Below are 21570 nucleotides of genomic sequence, written 5' to 3'. Positions count from 1 at the left end.
TGGGCAAACTATAGCACTGGGGCGCCTGTTTTGATAGCAAAACAGAAAGATCGTTGGCCCCTATTCTCCTGGGCCCCTCCAGTGGCCATACATTATGATGGCCCTGGCTATTATAGTGGAGACTCCAGGAAGTGTCACATTACACACATTTGATCGACTGGCTGTCCTTCGTGATGGATGGCTCTGATTCTTTACACACTGCTGTACTGTTTTCCATTTCCAAGTTATAAGCTAACTGAAACAGCGTTTGATTCTGTGGCATTTGTACGGTTTTCTGTTGCTGCTACCATTAAGTTGTAAACTGATTGAAACTGAGGCACTAAAGTTCTAAATTACTGGTGAATCACAGGAAGAATATCAATGCAGTGTGAATTTCCTGTGATGTGAATTTTCTGTAGGAGTCCTGTAAATTCACTTCATCCTGCTTCTTTTGAGAAAAATTAAAATGTAACAATTTTACTCTCCGGGATAATCACCATGTGAAAAGTCGGTCACAAAGTGGGGACGGAGGGTTTGAAACAGACATATCATGTAAATGCCATTCGCTCAAAGATAGGGAGAAGGTCTCGCTTTCATGATTCTTCTTTAACTTGCGCATCTTATTTCACTTTTAACAACCTGTCATTTACAGGAGCGACGTGCAGGATGAGCGAGTCAGCCAAGACCTGCAGGTTAGATTAAGTGGCGCTGCTAACGTAGCCGAAAGGTGTCTGTTTGTCTTGGGCCTGATGATTGCCTCGGTGGGCTTCAGCTGCCTCGCGACGCTGCGCTGGCTATGTTGAAATAAATCGGTTCAGCGGAGCTCCACAGTGCTAAAACGCCGGCGTGACGTCATCTGTCGTGTAACGTGTAAAGCGCATGCGTAAGATCCACCAGACTCCTGACTCTACCCGACAATCAGACTAACGATTTTTGTTAATTTGATTCATGATTGAATCATTACGAGTTGCACAGTTCTCATTCACTTTTGATTATGTAATGGAACGTCTTATTTTAATTACGCATCTTCAGTGTGTTATCATGCTTTGTGTACGGTAATAAGGCACTGGCATATGAATGATCGTGTTAAATATATAATGAATTGTATATAATTAATGTATAGATAATTACATATAAACAATATTGTATACACACACATACATGACACTCATGTACGAATTACTAAATTATATATTTGTGATGCGATCAGAGGAGATCCTCCCCCAACCAAACCCCTCCGTATAATATGCGATCCCTAAAGATTAGGGAAAAAGTCGGTTCACATAAACGGGTACTTCCAAAGAATCGATTCAGCAAATTGAATCGAAATGCCCATCGCCACTCTGAAGTGGGAAGGTGAAACGTTAAAACGCGGAGCACGTGAACGCAGCAAAAGGTCTGTATCATTGGAAGCATCAGTATCATTAAGTACAATAACGTCGCCGGGAAGGCTGACTTTTATTTTGATAGGGCTATTGCGCACATAACCGGAAGCTTCTTTTCGGCCGCCCTTTGAAATTGACGTCAAGTCGCGCCTCCTTCTTCTCCGCTGACTCCGAGTAAATCAGCGTACCATGGACGCCAGAACGAGACCCCTGGAGGTCTACGTGGACCTCATGTCCCAGCCGTGTCGCGCCTTGCTGCTCTTCTTAAGGCACAACCACATCCCTCATACGGTTAAGAATGTGTTGCTGCACAGAGGTGAGGCGCTGCGCACGTAGTAATGCGAGAGTGCGGGGTTGGGAAGTTGTCGCGGGTCACTCAGGTGCTGACCAAAGTCCGAGCAAAGTACAGTGTCATAAGCCAGCGTCCCTGATGCGTGACGGTGTGGTAGCCACAAGAACAACTCACAAATGTTATTCTAGCAAATTCTGCAGATTAGAAGTGCGCAGCCTTCTTTGAAGGCAAAGTCCAGCTGTTTGGCAGCTCGGAGAAGTTTCTTTTTAAAGTCCCACAATAGATGTCAAAGCAGTTCTCAAACACCAACCTTTTATAAAATGAATGGGCATTTGGCATGGAAGATGTGCCCCAGCCTGGTTCCTTACCAAAATAGTAAGGGGCATCCAAAATGCTGGGGATGGTATGGCGAGAAAGTCCAACAACTCTTTAACGTGTAACTGTATATCCGACAGCGGGGCTGCCATAAATGGGGTTCGTCTGTCGGGTAGCATTAATAGGCAGGGGGTGGTAATACACTTAATTATTACTGTACAGGCTTTGCAAAATAGTGCATTCCCAAAACATGAGACGAAAATAATCAGTAACGGATACATTTATGGAAAAAAGTAAAACAATGAAGGAAATTAAAAAAACACACCTAAAATACGCACTACAGATAGGACATTGAATGCAACCATCTATCTAACCCGCCGGTCCAGGGCAGGGTCGTTCGGTAAATGGAGCCTCTCTTAAGCCGTCATCGGGCGCAAAGCAGGACCACCACCGGGAGAAGACACAAATCTAACGCACGCCACTTTAAACAGCGACAATTCACCTAGCCTGCAAGTGTTTGCGAAGCGAAACTCGGCTGCATCGCACCTCCTGCACGGTGCTCTCTGAATGACTTCTTGCCTGAATTCTGACAGCTAAATGACGCCTTCCCCTTTTAACTGTAATTATGAGACTTTTAATAGTCAGTGGAGCTGGCACTTTAAACAGATCCCAGTAATTAACAAATAATAATACTCAGACTGGTGCAGCATAGAAGATAAGGTAAATGAAAAGATCAGCATGGCTAAAGGATTGAAATAGCAGAATTGGAATTAATTGCTAAACCCCACACAAGATGTCTACAGTCTTCTTCTTTCGGCTGCTACCGTTAGGGGTTGCCACAGCGGATCATCTTCAGTAATATGCAAAAATCAGAAATAACAAATGCCACTGCTGTGTACCTGCATGCACGCGCTTCGAACTGCACATGCGCGGATTTGATCTCATGAGGCTTTGCAGCGCTGTGATAGATTATGTGAAATGATTTTTTTTACATGGAGATATATTTTTTTAAAGCTAGTATATGAATAAGGTACTGGCAGTGTTTGACATTAAGGATCAAACTTTTTGTTTTATTATTTGGTAAATGTTAGTTACATGACAGTATAACCCTCACCAAAGTGCTGCCTGATGTGATCGGCTCACATGATATTACGGGGGGGTTAAGTGTCTCTTAACCCTGTTGAATGGCGCCAGGCCCAATCTGCACCCCATGGGCAGGTGTGACATATCAAGTGAACTCCCAAATTAGATGCGCACTTGGACTCCCCAGCGGTGTTCTGGTGAACCGCAGACAGATATGGCACACTTCATCCTGACCTGCCCTGCGGTACCCACCTGCCTGCCAGCCCAGGTACCCATCAAATAATTGCTCTGTGTCCAGCATTGAAGCCGACATTCCAAACATACTGTCAAGCTTCCACACTTATCACAACTTATGTTTTTCACAAAACCTGACAGGTATGAAAATCATTCAACAATACTAGGACATCCATCCATCCATCCTCTTCCGTTTATCCAAGATCAGGTCGTGAGGGCAGCAGCTTTAGCAGAGATGCCCAGACTACCCTCTCCCCGGCCACTTCTAACCCTTCCGGGGGAATCCCGAGGCGTTCCCAGTCCAGCCTGGAGACATAGTCCCTCCTTCGTGTCCTGGGTTTTTCCCGGGGCCTCCTCCCAGTTGGACGTGCCCGGAACACCTCACCAGGGAGGCGTCCAGGAGGCATCCTGATCAGATGCCCGAGCCACCTCATCTGACTCCTCTCAATGTGGAGGAGCAGCGGCTTTACTCTGAGCCCCCCATCCCGGATGACTGAGCTTCTCACTTTATCTTTAAGGGAAAGCCCAGACACCCTGCGGAGGAAACCCATTTCAGCCGCTTGTATTCGCGATCTCGTTCTTTCGGTCACTATCCATAACTCATGACCATAGGTGAGGGTAGAAACGTAGATCGACTGGTAATTTGAGAGCTTTGCCTTATGGCTCAGCTCCTTTTTCACCACAACAGACCAATGCAGAGCCCGCATCACTGCGGATGCCGTATCGATCCGCCTGTCGATCTCATGCTCCATTCTTTCTTCACTCGTGAACAAGACCCTGAGATACAAGGCCTCAGTTTGATGATTGACTTTGTGGTCGTGTCGTTGGACTTGCGGCCACATGTCTTGGACACTCGAGTGAAGAGGGGGCGGAGCTGTCAACTGATCACCACCTGGTGGTGAGTAGGCTTCGATGGTGGGGGAGGATGCCAGTCAGGCCCGATAGGCCCAAACGTGTTGTGAGGGTCTGCTGGGAACGTCTGGCAGAGTCCCCTGTCAGAAATAGCTTCAACTCCCACCTCCGGCAGAACTTCGACCACGTCCCGAGGGAGGTGGGGACATTGAGTCCGAATGGGCCATGTTCCGTGCCTCTATTGTTGAGGCGGTTGACCGGAGCTGTGGCCGTAAGATGGTTGGTTCCTGTCGTGGCAGCAATCCCTGAACCCATTGGTGGACACTGGAGGGATGCCGTCAAGCTGAAGGAGTCCTACCGGACCCTTTTGTCCTGTGGGACTCTGGAGGCAGCTAATAGGTACTGGCAGGCCAAGCGGAATGCAGCTTCGGAGGTTGCCGAGGCAAAAACTAAGGCATGGGAGGAGTTTGGGGAGGCCATGGAGAATGACTTTCAGATGGCTTCGAATAGATTCTGGTCCAGCGTCCAGCGTCTCAGGAGGGGGAAGCAGTGCAGTGTCAACACTGTATATGGTGGGGATGGTGCGCTGCTGACCTCGACTTGGGACGTTGTGGGGAGTACTTCGAAGACCTCCTCAATCCCACTAACATGCCTTCGAGGAATCAGAGCCTGAGGACTTGGAAGTGGGCTTCCCCATCTCTGGGACTGAGGTCACGCCCAGAGTTCCTCAAGGCTGTGGATGTTGTAGGATTGTCTTGGTTGACACATCTCTGCAACATCGCATGGACATCAGGGACAGTTCCTCTGGATTGGCAGACCAGGGTGGTGGTCACCCTCTTTAAGAAGGGGGACCGGAGGGTGTGTTCCAACTACAGAGGGATCACATTCCTCAGCTTCCCTGGAAAAGTCTATTCGGGGGTCCTGGAGAGGAGGGTCCATCATGTAGTTGAACCTCAGATTCAGGACGAACAGTGTGGTTTTCGTCCTGGTCGTGGAACAGTGGACCAGCTCTACACCCTTAGCAGGGTCCTGGATGGTGCATGGGAGTTTGCCCAACCAGTCTACATGTGTTTTGTGGACTTGGAAAAGGCGTTGGACCGTGTCCCTCGGGGAATCCTTTGGGGGGTACACCGAGAGTATGGGGTACTGGACCCCCTGATAACGGCTGTTCAGTCCCTGTATGATCGGTGTCAGAGCTTGGTCCGCATTTCCGGCAGTATGTCGAACCCGTTTCCAGTGAGAGATGAACTCCACCAGTGCTCCCCTTTTATGGACAGAATTTCTAGGCACAGCCAGGGTTTGGTGAACTCAGGATTGGGTCACTGCTTTTTGCAGATGATGTTGTGCTGTTTGCTTCATCAGGCCATGATCTTCAGCTCTCTCTGAATCGGTTCGCAGCTGAGTTTGAAGCGGCTGGGATGGGAATCAGCACCTCCAAATCTGAGCCCATAGTCCTCAGCCGAAAAAGGGTGGAGTGCCCTCTCAGGGTTGGGGGAGAGATCCTGCCCCAAGTGGTGGAGTTCAAGTATCTCGGGGTCTTGTTCACGAGTGAGGGAAGAATGGAGCGTGAGATCGACAGGCAGATCGGTGCGGCATCCACAGTGATGCGGGCTCTGCATTGGTCTCTCGTGGTGAAAAAGGAGCTGAGCAGAAGAGGATGGATGGATCTCCTAGTATTGTGGAATGATTTTCATACCTGTCAGGTTTTGTGAAAAACGTAAGTTGTGATAAGTGTGGAAGCTTGACAGTATGTTTGGAATGTCGGCTTCAATGCTGGACACAGAGCAATTATTTGATGGGTACCTGGGCTGGCAGGCAGGCGGGTAGCGCAGGGCAGGTCAGGATGAAGTGCGCCATATCTGTCTGCGGCTCACCAGCACACCGCTGGGGAGTCCTAGTGCGCCTCTAATTTGGGAGGTCACTTGGTATGCCACACCTGCCCCTGTGGTGCAGATTGGGCCATTCAACAGGGTTAAGAGACACTTAACCCCCACATAATATCATGTGAGCCGATCACATGAAACCTCGGAACCTCAGGCAGCACTTTGGTGAGGGTTATACTGTCATGTAACTAACATTTACAAAATAATAAAACAAAAAGTTTGATCCTTAATGTCAAACACTGCCAGTACCTTATTCATATACTAGCTTTAAAAAAATATATCTCCATGTAAAAAAAATCATTTCACATAATCTATCACAGCGCTGCGAAGCCTCAAGAGACCAAATCCGCGCATGTGCAGTTTGAAGCGTGTACATGCAGGTACACGGCAGTGGCATTTGTTATTTCTGATTTTTGCATATTACTGAAGATGATCCGCTGTGGCAACCCCTAACGGTAGCAGCCGAAAGAAGAAGACTGTAGACATCTTGTGTGGGGTTTAGCAATTAATTCCAATTCTGCTATTTCAATCCTGGACTGAGCTGTAAAGCAAAGCTCTCAATTTACCAGTCGATCTACGTTCCTACCCTCACCTATGGTCATGAGCTATGGGTATTGACCGAAAGAACGAGATTGCGAATACAAGCAGCTGAAATGAGTTTCCTCCACAGGGTGTCTGGGCTTTCCCTTAAAGATAGGGTGAGAAGCTCAGTCATCCGGGAGGAGCTCAGAGTAGTGCCGCTGCTCCTCCACATCGAGAGGAGTCAGATGAGGTGGCTCGGGCATCTGATCAGGATGCCTCCTGGACGCCTCCCTGGTGAGGTGTTCCGGGCACATCCGACCGGGAGGAGGCCCCAGGGAAGACCCAGGACACGCTGGAGGGACTATGTCTCCCGGCTGGCCTTGGAATGCCTCGGGATTCCCCCGGAAGGGCTAGAAGTGGCTGGGGAGAGGGAAGTCTGGGTATCTCTGCTCAAGCTGCTGCGACCCGATCTCGGATAAGCGGAAGAGGATGGATGGATAGTACATATGAATGTACTCTGTGAAGGAGTGGCGATTCCTGCCTTGTGCCCAGCTGATGGGAAGTAGGAATAGATGGATAGAAAGGTGCTATATAATAGAGAGAAGGATATGAAAGGTTCTATGATTGATAAACTTCTCTATTTGTCCTCACATGAAATTTAGTTTTGTAGAGAAGCTCAATAAACTATTAGAACAAACAACCCACCTCAACTACACCCAAGAATTATCAAAAAACAACATCTTTTGTGACTTGGCTAAAAGATAAGAGATTAGTCCCAGTGAGGCATTATGAAGGAGCTCCGGTAGCGTTTCTTGACACAAGTTGGTCCACTGTGGCTCAGAACTGGATTAACAAGTTTGAGAATGTAATGACATATGAGGGTTCACTCCATCCTGCTTTATGCTCAATAAGACTGGAAGATCTTTGGTCCCCCTGCGCCTAGTGGGTTTGAGAATGATGCTATGGTATGTGCAGTGTAAATATTAAGTTATATTTTGATGCTTAGTTAGGTTGATGTACCTTGCTACTGGAACTGGTTGATTCTGCCCCATACTTGAAGATGCTGACATGAGGGTTGGCACCTCCCAATATGCTTTTAAGAAAATACTGGTTTAGAAAAAAAGAGTTTAGGTTATGTCATTTTCTGATGTGCTTAATCCAGACCAGGGTCATGGCGGTGGTGCTGGAGTCTCTGTCAACTAGCACAGGGCTCAAGGCAGAAAACAATCGCCGACAGGACACCGGCCCAGTGCAGTACAAACTAGGGCCAATTTCGTATCGCGATGCACCTAATTTGCATGTCACACTCACATAACTTGCATGCTGCACTCTGAGTTCATAAAAGTCCACTGTTAAATAAGGTAATTAGTAAAACACTATTAGACGAGATAGCCATAAGAGATGTACCGACAATCGAGCTGGGATATTGGGTGGTTCCTTACCCTGCCAGGACGACACGATGAAAGTACAACACAGATGGAAGCGTATCCTGGCCAGAATGGTTCCTCTTCCCTTTCTCAGTCAGGGAAGACTCAGGTAAGCTGCCAGCCATATTGTACTGCGGTACAATAGGCAGTAGTGCTTATCTGGTTTGGCTCCCGTTTGGACACTCGCAAGCTTCCAGTGGATTTTTAGTTTGGAAAGGCAGCTTTATTGAGTGCATTTAAGAGCCATAGCCAAGAGAAGACTCCTAAACTGTATGGCAGTTCCGCCTGGCCCTCAAGAACTAGGTGCACAGTTGTGACAATGGAAGTACTCCTGGGTCTGAAATAAAGGAAGGTGCCCTACGGCTGTCAGGCAAGTCGGAGTTGGGTAATGAGCAGCTGAGAGGAGGAAAAAAGTTTGACCCTGGGACTTGGAAAGCTCAGGGCTCCCCCTGTGGTCACAATGTATATCTATGTACGTGTCTTGCAGGAGAGCAGAAGACTCCAGAGTTCACCAAGTTAAACCCGATGCAAAAGGTTCCAGTGATTGTGGACAATGGATTTGTCCTGACAGAGAGGTAAGCTGTTGAACTTCTTAACACGTGCCATTATGTTTGCCTTTGTAACTGACCAAGTTCTGCATGGTTACCTCATGATAGGCGTGTTGTCAGTTTTGACATTAGTGGAAGGAACAACTGCATTGTTGTTCAAATCAGAGCAGCAAGTTTAGGTGAGGAGGACTAACAGAAGGACTGATGTGAATATTGATGCAATGGAGAAATAGGCTCATTTGTTGAATATCAGACCACATGGCAATTTACCCACACCTTTCTTTTTTCCTGTTCCTTGCATATTGATATACAGTACTTTATTCATTAAAAACACACACACACACACGCTACACCAAACCAAACCCTGTTCTCCCATTCAGTATTTATCTAGGCATTTACAAACCTGTTTAATCCAGGTCAGGGCTATGCAGCATCAGGCAGTCATCAGGTATTAATCCCATCCTTCACTGGACACGCTCACGCTAGACTAATTTGGAATTGCCAGGTAGAAGAAGCCACACATCTTTCGGATACGATAGGAAAACTCCAAGAATAGCCCAGATCTGTAGGCAGTATGACATCATGGTTAAGGCTTTAAACTTCAACCCATGAAGATGTGGGTTCAAATTCCACTATTGACACTGTGTGACCGCAAGCAAGTCACATCACCAATCTGTGCTCCAACTGGAAAAACAAAAAGAAATATCACCAGTTATCACTCTCAAATGTTGCAAATTGCCTTGGATAAATAAATTTAAACTTAATGTACATAGAGAGCTGGCATTAGGAAAGTGTTGCTGCAGTGAGCCATGCTAAGCAATGTGTCTGTCCTGTTTAACATCAGAACCCAGATTACATTAGAATAATGTTGACAAGAACAGGCCATTCAGCCTAACAAATCTCATTAAACTTCATGCCTTCCAAATAAAAATCAAGTTTTGAATGTGTCCGAAGTTATTAAGTAATTAATTCCATGGGTCTAGGATTCTCTGTATGAGGTGGAGATGGGGAAAAATGATACTGAAGCATCAAAGCTTGTGCCAGTTAATCTGAAGCATAGGGAGTCGAATCATTGTGTTGGAGCTTGTGTCAAAACACCATTGTCACATGACCCATGACGTTTGAAGCTTCGAACATTTATTGGTTTGACAGCTTTGGTGCTAAATTAGCAGGTAGCCTATATAAAATGCGTCATTCTCATTCAACAGTGTTGGGTTGTGAGGAGAGAGAGAGAGAAAGAGAGAGAGAGAAAGAAAGAAACAAAGAGATTTGGTGACAGATGGCAACTAACAGCAGAAAAGAGCAGTCAAAAGTGGAATAGTATAATTGGACAAGGGCCTTAGCAGAACAAAATGAACAGACTTTTCTGACCTTTTACTGGTGACATGAGACTGAAACAGTGAGCACTGCTTCACTTGTGCTGTTGAGCTTGTCTTGGCCTCAGTTAACCAACAGATGTCACTGTTCATAGGCTTCAAAGCTTCAAATCATTTTCAGCACAAATAGAAAGAAAGCCTTAAAGCATTATGAGTCTTCATTGTCTCAGCACTAGTATCAACTGAAATTCTAAAGTTTGTACAAAAAAAAAAAAAAATCAACCCTTAACAAGTTTTCATCTGTCCACCTGTTTTCTTGTTAAATTCAAGGTAGTAGGAGGTCACCATCTAAGCTATGCAGACCAGCAATTTGAATGACCTAAATTGTAATTAAAACAGAACAAATAAAGATACATGTAAAGCCTGGATAGCATTTTTTAAATGAAAAACACAACCAAAGCATCTAAAACTAACTTTCCATACCTTATTCTTCTGAACACACATTTTTCTTGTCTCTTTCCTCCAACTCCAGCCACCATAAAAAACCTCACACTGTTCCACTCCATCTGAAGTAGTGTGGTGCTGAGGTATCACCTGTTGTATGGCTGCACTCAGGTCCTAATCTGGATCCTGAGTTGGTTTGTCGTGTGGTGGGTGCCACAATGCACTGTACTCTGTACTCTGTACTCTGTACTCTGTACTCTGTACTCTGTACTCTGTACTCTGTACTCTGTACTCTGTACTCTGTACTCTGTACTCTGTACTCTGTACTCTGTACTCTGTACTCTGTACTCTGTACTGCTCTTAACCTCCCTCTATCCTCCCAAACCGCAACATGCTTTTTATATTGGAAACCCCACCCACAAACCCAGAAGCACCAATCACAGCAGGGCAAATAAGCCAGCTGGTAAATAGGCCACACCTGTCAAATAGGTCAATGGCTTAATGGAAGCAAATTACAAGTTAGTTTGGAAGGCAGTGAATTCAGAGTAGGCTGTAACAGTGTGTGTGTGTGTGCGTCCCATGGTCATGGCATCAGGCTCACGGTTCATTCCTGCCTTATTCCCAAAGCTACCAGAATCTCTGTTGCCCTGTATATGATTTTGGAAAATTATTTAATGCAATTTTGCATGCTACCATGAAGTTAAAGGAGAAGTATGGCATTTTTCAAGTAAAAGGTTTTTTTTTTACAATCATAGTGTACAGTAATTTTCCAGGAGGAGTGGTCTTCTTAAGTCAGACATTTTGTATAAATTAAAAAAAATACCATACATTACATTAGAACCCATATTACGTTAGAATTATTTTGATAAGAACAGGCCATTCAGCCCAACAAAACCTGACGTATCTATTCTTGCTGTTAAAAATTGTGTTGGTTCATAAACTGTACAAGGAAAAACTTCCAAACTTACCAAATGGGTCAATTTTCAAGCCAGAAACGTTCTCAAGAACAGATCCACAGCTTGAGACTGCATACATGTGGTAAAAACAGCACAGGACCAGACATGGTATTTTCTAAAATCCTTAACAAATGTTTCACTTAAAAACACAATTCCCCCAGGCAAATGAATGTACAATATGACTATGGAAGAAATAACTTCTACAGAAAAAGCTGATAAGAGTGATTAACATGTTCAACTTAAAATGTGATTACCTATAAAGCACAGGGGCTAGAACATTGATCTTGTTTTTAATTGCAAACTTATGATGTGATATGTGCTGGTGAAACAAAAACTTTCGGTTGCACCAACCATGGCGAAGTTACCAGTGTTTGCATCTGTACTGACTGAAACGATAGACAGGAAAAATAAATAAATGAGCGATGATCGAGACAAAATAACATGCTTAATAACAGGCAGGGGATGATACCAGCAGTCAGAAAGAAAATCAATAAAGTCAAATCGCTAACCAAAAGTCAAAGTTAAAAACTCAGAGGCAGTTTCTATTGCCAGGAGTAGGGTTGTGCTGAATACTGTTACTGGAAAAGTACTGAAGAACAAAAATTTTTAAATGGTATGGTACTAACATTTTGTGATTATCATCAGCTTTCCTGAATCCCCTGGTACTCTCCTCTGCGGATTATCGTTGTGCGCTTTGACACGTCAGAACTTCACGGGGAAGGTTATTGTTTTCAACGCAATCCAGATTTCACAGGTTCAAGAGGGAAGCAATGTGTATTATGCTGTGATGTGATGTCCCCAGGGAGGCTGAAGCAACGTGGGGTATTTTAGATTTTTTTCATTATTTGCTTTGGAAAAGTTTTGGTACTAAGGTCTGAAATCTGGTATTGATGCCAAGATCTAAATTTTAGTACCAATCCCACACTAGCTAGGAGTCCATAAAAAATAAGAATTGCAAAATTGTTATTCAGATCATTCTCAGATAAGCTGGGAATGCACACGGTGACCTTTATACTTTGTCACTCACTCTCAGTATATCATGCAAACTATTGCTATGTCAATGACCATACAGCTATTCCCCAAAATAGCGTTAAAAGCAGCCGTTAACAATTATAAACTTTTCAATGATTTCCCAGTGTCCGGAAAACCTCAAATACAATATCAAAATAAATTTTCTTCCGGGCAGGAAGTGCCAAGAAAATGAATAGAAGGTGCCACTTATAACAGGGTCTTTCTTACGGCAAGCTGAGCGTGACGCAAATTGCAGAAGCTGATTTCATGATAGGATGAAGAATGACAGCTGCGACATCTGTTGACCATCAAGCACATACAGTACATCACAGCAACCTGCTGGTACTCGCAAACTACTGGGGTTAGAGCCTTGATCATGGTTTGAACCAAAAGATTCATTCTGGAAGGTCTAAAAATGTAAACACGTGACAAACCCGGAAAAGTCAAGCAATCGACAAAGCAATATGGCAGGCAGAAAAGCGGTGCCATCTGCTGAGCATCTTACTGGTGACCAGAAAAGTTTATTGTAATAAAAGCTCGATTTTCACAAGCCCATCTCTGGATAATCTCCCAAGATACTCTAAATATGTCTTCCAAATTCATACTCAAGTGTAAATATTGTGTTTATTCATGATGAAGTAATCCATAATAGAAAGAAGGAAAAAAAGATTAGTGACATCTGTGAAGACATATTTTTTCATGGCAAAAACAAAACGCTGTCTTGCCAAAATGGAAATGTTCAGCTTGCTCTATATGAACCAACTTTATTTAAGGACCAGAGGTCCACTTGTTTGCTATTTTTTCATAAAATGGTTGAGTATTGTTTCTCCCTGTAGAGCTGTATTAGACACTCAAAACTAATTGGTTTAATTTCTTTTGTAGTGATGCAATCCTGAAATACTTGGCCACCACATACAAAGTTCCACACCACTGGTATCCTCAAGATCCCAAAATAAGGGCCCGCATCAATGAGTATACGTCATGGCACCAAACAAACACACGGCCGCATGCAGCAAGAGTGTTCATTCTGGAGGTGAGATACTGTATCCAACATGCTGTGTCATAACATCCATAACTTGATTTGCTTGCCTCAGTGTTAACCCAATAAAAAAGTATTCAGTCTGAAAAATCAAATAATGAATGCATCAACTGACACATGTATGGCAAATCAAAATCTCCCTGTATACACTAATTGGTTAGACACCCCCAACCCCATCGTTCAACCTATTCATGTTTTCATGGTGGTCTCTGGCACATCCCCTAGTAGCAATAAAGTACCAAATTTCAAAGAAGGTCACTTGTTTTCTTACTCACTCTTTAGGTGCTTATGCCTCGTATGACTGGTAATCCTCCTGACGCTAAGAAGGTGGAGCGGGCCTTAGCAGACCTCAGTGAGACCCTTGACAAGCTGGAGTCGGTATTCTTAAAGCGGCAGCCCTTCTTGTGTGGGGATGAGATCACTCTTGCCGACCTGCTAGCCATCTGTGAACTAATGCAGGTATATTTTAAAATATTTCTTCTCATGATATGTGGGCCCGATTCCCAGTTAGCAGCATTACTGTATATACTTACAGTATATCAGTGATTACTGGACTTGAGGGTGAAGTCCTGTTATGTTTACTACAGTTTTGATCAGTCAGGAAGCACTTTGTGGTAACAATACAAGGTAACACGATCTCTTTCTATGTTAGACAGGGCAGTGCCATTCTCACTCAGCACTGTGGACCAAAGTAGTTTAGGGCCAGGTCACATTAGGCCTTCCCAGTGATTTTCAGTCTTAGCCTTCATTTATAAAATGTCAAGTGAGTAAAAGGAAGTTGGCGGCATGCTCCTGTGAATACAGTTCAGTAATGTGACATGTCCAGTGACTCACTCTGACAAAATCAAACAGGTTCGAGTTTCTCTTTAGTCGTAGGGGTGGGCTCTGTGTACATGAGAGCTGACAACCATGAATGCTCATCGGAAGGTACAATTTATAGAACACAGTGATGAGAAATAAGGGTATTTTAGTTCTCACAAACAGAAGGGAAGCTCATCTGTCTAATGCTGCGTGTTTTATGTAGCACAACAGAATGAAAAAAATAAAAAAAAGGATGAACTCGCTGTATCTGTTAACCCTGTGCACGATGCCGGCGTCAGCGTCCGTCACGTAGCAGGCTATCAGAAAAAGAGGAGATGTTGATTGAGCTGGAAGGCTGGCTAAATGTTACATGCTCGGCGATTTTCAGTCTTGCAGACCTTCACTGGTCCATAGAAATTTTTTGCTGGTCTGCAAAATGTCAGGCATGGAAAGTGTATTAACACTGTTATTGCATACTGCTGATCCGTGAAAAGTTGGCAATGGAATATTGCCAATCTGCAGAACTCTTCTGGTTGTAAATCCAGACGCAATCTGCTCTTTTTATCTATTGATAACTTGTCCACTCAATCAAAACTTCAAGACCTTCACTTGAACATTAATCCATTGTGTCACTCAAAACTCCAGAGGGGAACAACCCCCAATACTCTTCAATCAAATTTTAATCAACTAAGGGGCCCCACCTCCACCTCCATGATTAAACACCAAGTCCAGTTTATTCTGAGGTTCGTCAGAGTTGTGTTTTTGCTCCTACTCTGTGCTTGCCTTTAATGACCTCGTAGGCACATTCATCAGCAGTGTGTCTGTCTGCGGAGAGAGTGTCGACCTTGTCAAGAGGTTTACTTACCTTGGCAGTGGCATTCATGTTTCTGGTAACTCTTCCTATGAAGTCAGTTGATGGACTGGGAGAGCATGGGGGGGTTCATGAGGTCGCTGGAAAGGTGTGTGTGGCGCTCCCGACATCTCTGAAAAAGGATGAAGGTCCAAGTCTTTAGAGTCCTGGTGCTTCCTGTCTTGCTATATGGTTGTGAGACATGGACGCTATTCAGTGACCTGAGAGAGGACTGGCCTCCTTTGGTACTGTGTCTCTTCGGAAAATCCTTGGGTACTGCTGGTTTGACTTTGTGTTGAATGAGCGGTTTCTCACGGAGTCTTGAATGAGGCACATTGCCTGAATTGTGAAGAAGCGTCAATTACGGCACTACAGCCATGTGGCGCAATTCCCAGAGGGTCATCCGGCTTGTAGGATTATCATTGTTGAAGAGCCAAGTGGCTGGACCAGGCTAAGGGAATGCCTATGTAACACCTGGCTGCGACAGATAGATGGTCATTTCCGGAGGGTGGGACTGGACCATGTGTATGCCTTGGGGGGTTGCCAACCAGGATCCCAAGCAGTTTTGTTGTGTGGTGGGTGCGGCAACACACTGTACCAGTGAATGCTCCCCAACCTGACCTGACCTGACCTGGTGTGTGTCTGTTTGTGTGGCACAGTTTCTTGAGGACGGTCTAGAGCTAAAATGACTGGAAAGAAAAATACCAAGCTGGAAACTTAAGCCTGTTATGAATATATAATATATGTATCATAATTCTACAATTAATTATGAGTTTTTCTCGTAAATTGCTATCATAGTGACCTATTTTATGATCAGAAAGATCAGCAGCACAGCGATAAATAATTACTGAAATTTTATAGAATAGTTCGGGTAACTTGGCCGCAAAGCCTACTGACACATATCCAAATTGTAGTACAGCAATCAGAGATATCAAATACAGCGCACAGAGTGTCAACTATGAGTGACGTTGCCTCTGATAACACAGGAAGCAGGAAATTTATACTAATGAACATCTGTGGTTACTTTAGAAACATGAATTCAAACCCAAAATTTGATATTTTAATGGATTTTCATCTTTGGGTAAAGCCAACAGCACATTGCAATTTTCAGTCTTGTTCGAAAAGAAAACCTACTAAATATTTGTCTACATACATTTATTTGAAAAGTATGTATCCCCTTTGAAAGTTTTCACATTTTATTGTTATACAACATTGTACCTCAGTGGACTGATGTGGCTTTGTTAACATTGATTAACAGAAAAAGACTTGTTACTACTGTATCTCTTTAAGTGAAAACAGATCTCTGCAAAGTTATTGAAATTAATTACAACTATAAAACATTTAATTGATTGCATAAGTATTCAACCGCTAAAAGCAGTGTTTAGCAAAGGCACATTTGGCCATGGCAGTCTGTGTCCACAGGTTTCACTTTCTGTCAGCTTTGCATACCTGAACATTGCACTTCCTCCCCCATTCTTCTTTACAAAACTGCTTAAGCTCTGTCAGGTCATTGGCCTTCAGGTGAACTCTAGCTGAGATGTCACGTGCCTTTTTTCCTTCTGTCACTTTCCCATAGAGCAGTGAGTAGCAAAGCACCTGGACAACTCTTGTCGTCTGCATCATTTCTCCAATCTCAGCCACCGCCTCATGTCACTCCAGATTTCTCAAAGGTCTCTTGGTGACCTCCCTCACTAGTCGTCTTGTTTTTGTGGCTGGCCTACTCTAGGCAGATTTACAGCTGTACCACACTCGTTGCTTTTATTAATAACTGATTTAACTGGATATTCAATTAGTATTGTTGTCTCCGTCCTCTGAACGTGCTTTTCACAGACTTACTTGGAGTGTTCTTTTGCCTTCATTGTGGGGGTTAGGCCATCATACCCTTTCAGATACAGGAGCATTTAGACTACAATCAGCTCCAAACAGGTGGTCTCCAATGAACTAATTCTGAGCCTCCTAAAAGCAGCTGACTGCACTAGTGATGATTAAACTGTGTCATATTAAAGTGGGCGAGTACTCATGGGAGCAATTATTGTGTGTGTTGTTTAACTGTAATTAAGATCACTTTGCAGAGTTCTGTTTTCACTTGGATATTGATCAACACAAAAAGTTCATATTAAATCCTTTGTGATTCAGTGCTGTGCAGTATAAGAATAAACTGTGAAAGCTGACAAGAGTGTTAATACTTTTTACTGGCACTGTATACTGTATAAAATATTATTATTGTGAACCCACCCAAAAGGTTGCTATCATTTCCAACACTAGCACACACTAAGGTGCTATATAAATAAAATGATTATTATGATGTCTTACTCATAGGGACAGCTCCGTGAATATCATCACTAGATGTTAACTTCTTGTGTCTTTTATTCTCCTTACTTTTTCTCACTATGGTGTATATTCCCACAATTACCATCCAGATCAGTGGTTCCCAAATTCAGTCCTAGAGGACCCACCGTGGCTGCAGGTTTTCATCCCTACCTGTTTCCCCATTAGTCATTTTACCTTGAATTGACCTAGTATTTTATTTTTTCTTCGCTTATTCTCTATTCAATAAATCAGAAATTTACATTTCAAAATAAATTTAGAAACATCTGAACATTTGGCATTGCACTTATCTCATTTCAAATTTGCATTTTTCAATGCAATAATTGCATTCTAGTAATGACAATTCGCAGTGAATGACGTGGACACGAGGACCAACAACACAGAATGGTGAAAGTCTGCAGGTACTTGAGTATCAGACGTACTAGCGTGCTCATTAGTAAATAATGGCTAAGACACCAGGAAAACTGGAATGAAAAGCATAATGAGGATGAAAAAAGTCAAGATAAAAACATTAAAGATTCTCCATTTACCATTAAGAAGTTTTTTTTTTTTTAACTCTATTAATTTTTATTCATTTATTAATTTATCTAGTTATTTTTACTAACATAAAGTTTTACTCTGCTGGCCTAGCACTCATTCTCATGGGTGGGGGTTGATTTGTTTCGAACCTAGCTTTGTAAAATTTGATTCTAATAAAATCAATAAAATCCAAAAAAAAAAAAAGTTTAATAATAATTTTTTTTTTTTATTTATTAATTTTATTACAATCAATACATAGCAATCAAGTTTTACAAAAAAGAATTATGTTAAGAACAGATCGATCCCACCCCTGAGAGAGAGAGCAAGCCAAACGGTGTAAAATTTAAGGCTTGTAAAAATACCTAAATTAATAAATTCTCTGTGCTTTATAAACTTATTTTAAAATATTACTGATTAGATCCTGCCATGTTTTGAAAAAAGTCTGTACGGATCCTCTAGCTGAGTATTTGATTTTTTCCAATTTTAAATAGTATAACACATCAGTTTCCCACTGACTTAAAAGAGGAGAGTTTGGGTTCTTCCAGTTTATCAGAATAAGTCTGCGTGCCAACAGTGTAGTGAATGCAATCACAATTTGTTTGTCCTTCTCCACTTTAAGACCCTCTGGAAGAACCCCAAACACAGCTGTTAATGGGTTAGGAGGGATTGTGAATCCAAGGCTGTCTGAAAGTTAATTAAAAAGTTTTGTCCAGAGTAATGTTAATTTGGTGCAGGCCCAGAACATGTGACCTAGTGAGGCTGGGACTTGGTTGCAACGTTCTATTAATTTTTATTCATTTATTAATTTATCTAGTTATTTTTACTAACATAAAGTTTTACTCTGCTGGCCTAGCACTCATTCTCATGGGTGGGGGTTGATTTGTTTCGAACCTAGCTTTGTAAAATTTGATTCTAATAAAATCAATAAAATCCAAAAAAAAAAAAAGTTTAATAATTTTTTTTTTGAAATCCAGTTTTGTAATTTTTGGGAACACGGGGACTGAAAAAGAACAGTCTAATTAAGTAAGAATTCCAATTAAAGATGAAGTTGATGGGGATGAAAACCTGCTGCCAATAGTCGGCCTCTAGGGCTGAACTTGGAAACCACTGATCTAGAATGTAGCGGGTATCACAGTGCAAGCGCTACTGCTCTTTTTTAAACATTTCATGCCTTTAGTAATGGAGTTATTATAAACCGAGCTGAAAAATACGTGTCAGAGAGATTTTTGTTACAATAACTGATGGATAGTTATGCTGACTTTGACACTTCTTCAGCCTGTAAAGTGGATGTCTGCAAAGGAGATTTACACGAAAGCAGCAGGACTTCAAAAGATTTCAAAAACTGTTAAGGGATGTGAAACAATTTTATTCAGAGTAGAGGGAATAATAGATCAGCTTAATTTGATATTTCTGACTTCACTAAAAGCATTTGAGGTTACAGGCAAAAAAAATGACATACAGATATTGACTGGCTTTAACAAACTCAAAGAAAGTGCTGGTAAGGACATAAAAGTAGATAAGAAATTGGTGCACCGAAGATATGTAAAGAAATAAAATATGAAATAGTCCACAGTCAGAATAATAATATAAGCAAACTATGAATTCAAACATTTTACTGCCCATTTTTTTATTCATATGTCTATGGAAAAGTGTGCAAAAAGGTGCAGTTTAGTTTGACCGATTTCTTGTCTTGACTGATCAAACTGTACAAAAATATATAAAATAAAATAAATGGCAGGTCACATTTTTTCACGAGCAACTTGTCCACCTCCAAACCATAACTTTAGATTATGATGGTGCTGTCCAGCAGAGAGGTCAGTTATTTAGCACTCCGTTTCCAAAAGTGCATCACAGTAGAAGACAGCATTGAAAAGATACAGTAACCGTGGACAGTATAAGTTGACATTTATTTTGTTGGGTTTATTACTCATGATTTAAGATGTGCTACAGTTGATTAGAAGGATTTCTCTGTTACATTAATGCCCTTCATGAAAGAGAGGAAAAAGTATTTCCTGGTGAAGGTTTTACAGAATTAGAAAGCTGTTGAAACTCAAGATTAAGAACGTTTTCTTGCATCTGTTCAGATTTTGTATGTACAGAATTTCACTCTACATCATAACTAGCTAGAGAGTCTTCCATGCCATGAGGAATCTCAGTTGAATAAGGAATTACTACATCTTGATTGATGTTTCAATTTCTTTTAAAGATCTCACTTGAAAATCTTTTCCTTTTTCCTCCAAAACAAGCCACTTGGTTCAGGGAGAGACGTGCTAAAGGACCGTCCAAAGCTTGATGCCTGGAGGGAGCGGATCAAGTCTGCAATGAAGGACACATTCGATGAAGTTCACATGTACCTTTACCGCCTCCGTGACAAGGCCAGATTATAAACCAGATTTCACTGGCTCTGGGAGGAAGCATGTGAAGGAAACTACTTCAACAGAAAGGCAAAGTGAGCTGATGTGAGAGTCTGCTCGGTTAAGCAATCAGCAGTGCCAATGAATTGCAAATGTGCAGATCGAAATTCATAATAAATCGAAAATAATTCTGTGACTCTTGTTTTAATTGCATTTACTAATATATCATTTTAGAAGCCATGTGTGAAGCTATTATTCCAAAATACTGGTAAAAATAACCAAGGAAAACCGTGAGGACCTGCCCATCCCATGCAGTTAATATTTAGGACCCTTTGTGACATACAGTAAAAATGTTAAGATACCCAAAAAGAAGAGAAAATGCAATCATTCATTGCTCTACTGTGATACTGTATGTACATTCCTAAAACACACATTTACTCATGCAAAGGCAAATGCATTGTTAGGAAATTAGTATGCAAAATTGTCACATTTTCCTTTTGGACTTTTATTGAATCGAGTTAATGTTTTAATTTTACCCTTACATACCTCCCTTGCAATGTTCCAGTCTGCTATATACACACTGGGTTAAGACGCATGCGGTGTTAGTATTCTGTCACTGTTTCCTAACTGGTAGATTAAAATCTTCATGCACTAGTCAAATGTGCATTGGGATAAGAAAGCAATTTGACTAAATGATAAGCGGAGATATTTAGTTAGCAATTTAGTCATTGTAAGCAGGATACATTCGATAAAAAGTCTGGATGGTTACACCTTCTTTCTTTTTGAGATGCTCTCCTCATGCTCCCAAGGCCTCTTGTTGCTCGTAGTGGGCTAGAGAGAGGAAAAAAAACATTTAAAGGACTGGAAAGAAAAACCTGACTCTTGACTAATACTCATCTTTCTATTTCCATGCATTAAAGATCTTTGAATATTCTTAGTCAGAGACACTTGGCTGAGGCAAAACTGAATTCAGCACTGATCAGATTCCCTTTTTTGTGCCAATTTTTCAGCACAGTGATATCAAAAGTGTGGACCAAAGCTTTGTCCAGGGCTCTTTCTCAGTTTCCTTAAACACAGACATAGATTTTAACTTGGACTTTGGAACCGAGATCTCCCACAGTCCAAAGGCTAGATCGATTATAGTATGTTCTTACTTTTTTTTTTTTGCAATAACTACAGTTTAAGACTGAATTAATTACACCTCCCTGCCTGATTTTTAATCTGTAAAATAGTTATGTAATAGTAAATGATTAAATAACAATTTAATAAAACAAAAAACTGCAGCATGTTACTCTGAGAAGTTGCTAGCTGCTGAGATGTATTTTGAGTGTAATTTCATTTTTTTTCTTATTCTGAGTAGTACAGCTTCAAATTATGTTAGTACAGCTTCAAGTTATTTTGATATAGCACTCTTTATTCTATTTAAAGCATG

General features: G+C 42.1%; 2 protein-coding genes across 3 annotated transcripts in view; one reads left to right on the top strand and one right to left on the bottom strand.

Moving 5' to 3' along the window:
* Positions 1-1506: 1506 nt before the first annotated feature.
* Positions 1507-20334, top strand: gstt2 (glutathione S-transferase theta 2). The gene is made up of 5 exons (XM_039770411.1): positions 1507-1680; positions 8460-8547; positions 13130-13280; positions 13569-13745; positions 20031-20334. The coding sequence occupies exons 1-5, from the start codon at positions 1554-1556 to the stop codon at positions 20169-20171; spliced, it is 684 nt and encodes a 227-aa protein (XP_039626345.1). The 5' UTR covers positions 1507-1553; the 3' UTR covers positions 20172-20334.
* The window catches only part of chek2 (checkpoint kinase 2), a 48603-nt gene continuing 46162 nt past the window's right edge, over positions 19130-21570 (bottom strand). For both annotated transcript variants that reach the window (XM_039770409.1, XM_039770407.1), the window contains exons 15-16: positions 20910-20969; positions 19130-20100 (exon numbers count right to left, since the gene is read on the bottom strand). In XM_039770409.1, coding sequence (XP_039626343.1) covers positions 20095-20100; positions 20910-20969 — 66 coding nt within the window. In that variant the 3' untranslated portion in view covers positions 19130-20094. The remainder of the gene's footprint in view (positions 20101-20909; positions 20970-21570) is intronic.

The sequence above is a fragment of the Polypterus senegalus genome, chromosome 12 (genome assembly GCF_016835505.1).
Source record: "Polypterus senegalus isolate Bchr_013 chromosome 12, ASM1683550v1, whole genome shotgun sequence".
NCBI lineage: Eukaryota > Metazoa > Chordata > Cladistia > Polypteriformes > Polypteridae > Polypterus > Polypterus senegalus.
The sequence above is the reverse complement of the archived record's forward strand: the minus strand, read 5'-3'. Positions and strand labels throughout refer to the sequence as shown.

Bases quoted from the DNA above. Each gene is read 5' to 3' on its own strand.
- gstt2 (XM_039770411.1), top strand. From the start codon at position 1,554: ATGGACGCCAGAACGAGACCCCTGGAGGTCTACGTGGACCTCATGTCC. The intron at 1,681-8,459 runs GTGAGGCGCTGC...CGTGTCTTGCAG, and splicing joins GAATGTGTTGCTGCACAGAG to GAGAGCAGAAGACTCCAGAG. The intron at 13,746-20,030 runs GTATATTTTAAA...CTCCAAAACAAG, and splicing joins CCATCTGTGAACTAATGCAG to CCACTTGGTTCAGGGAGAGA.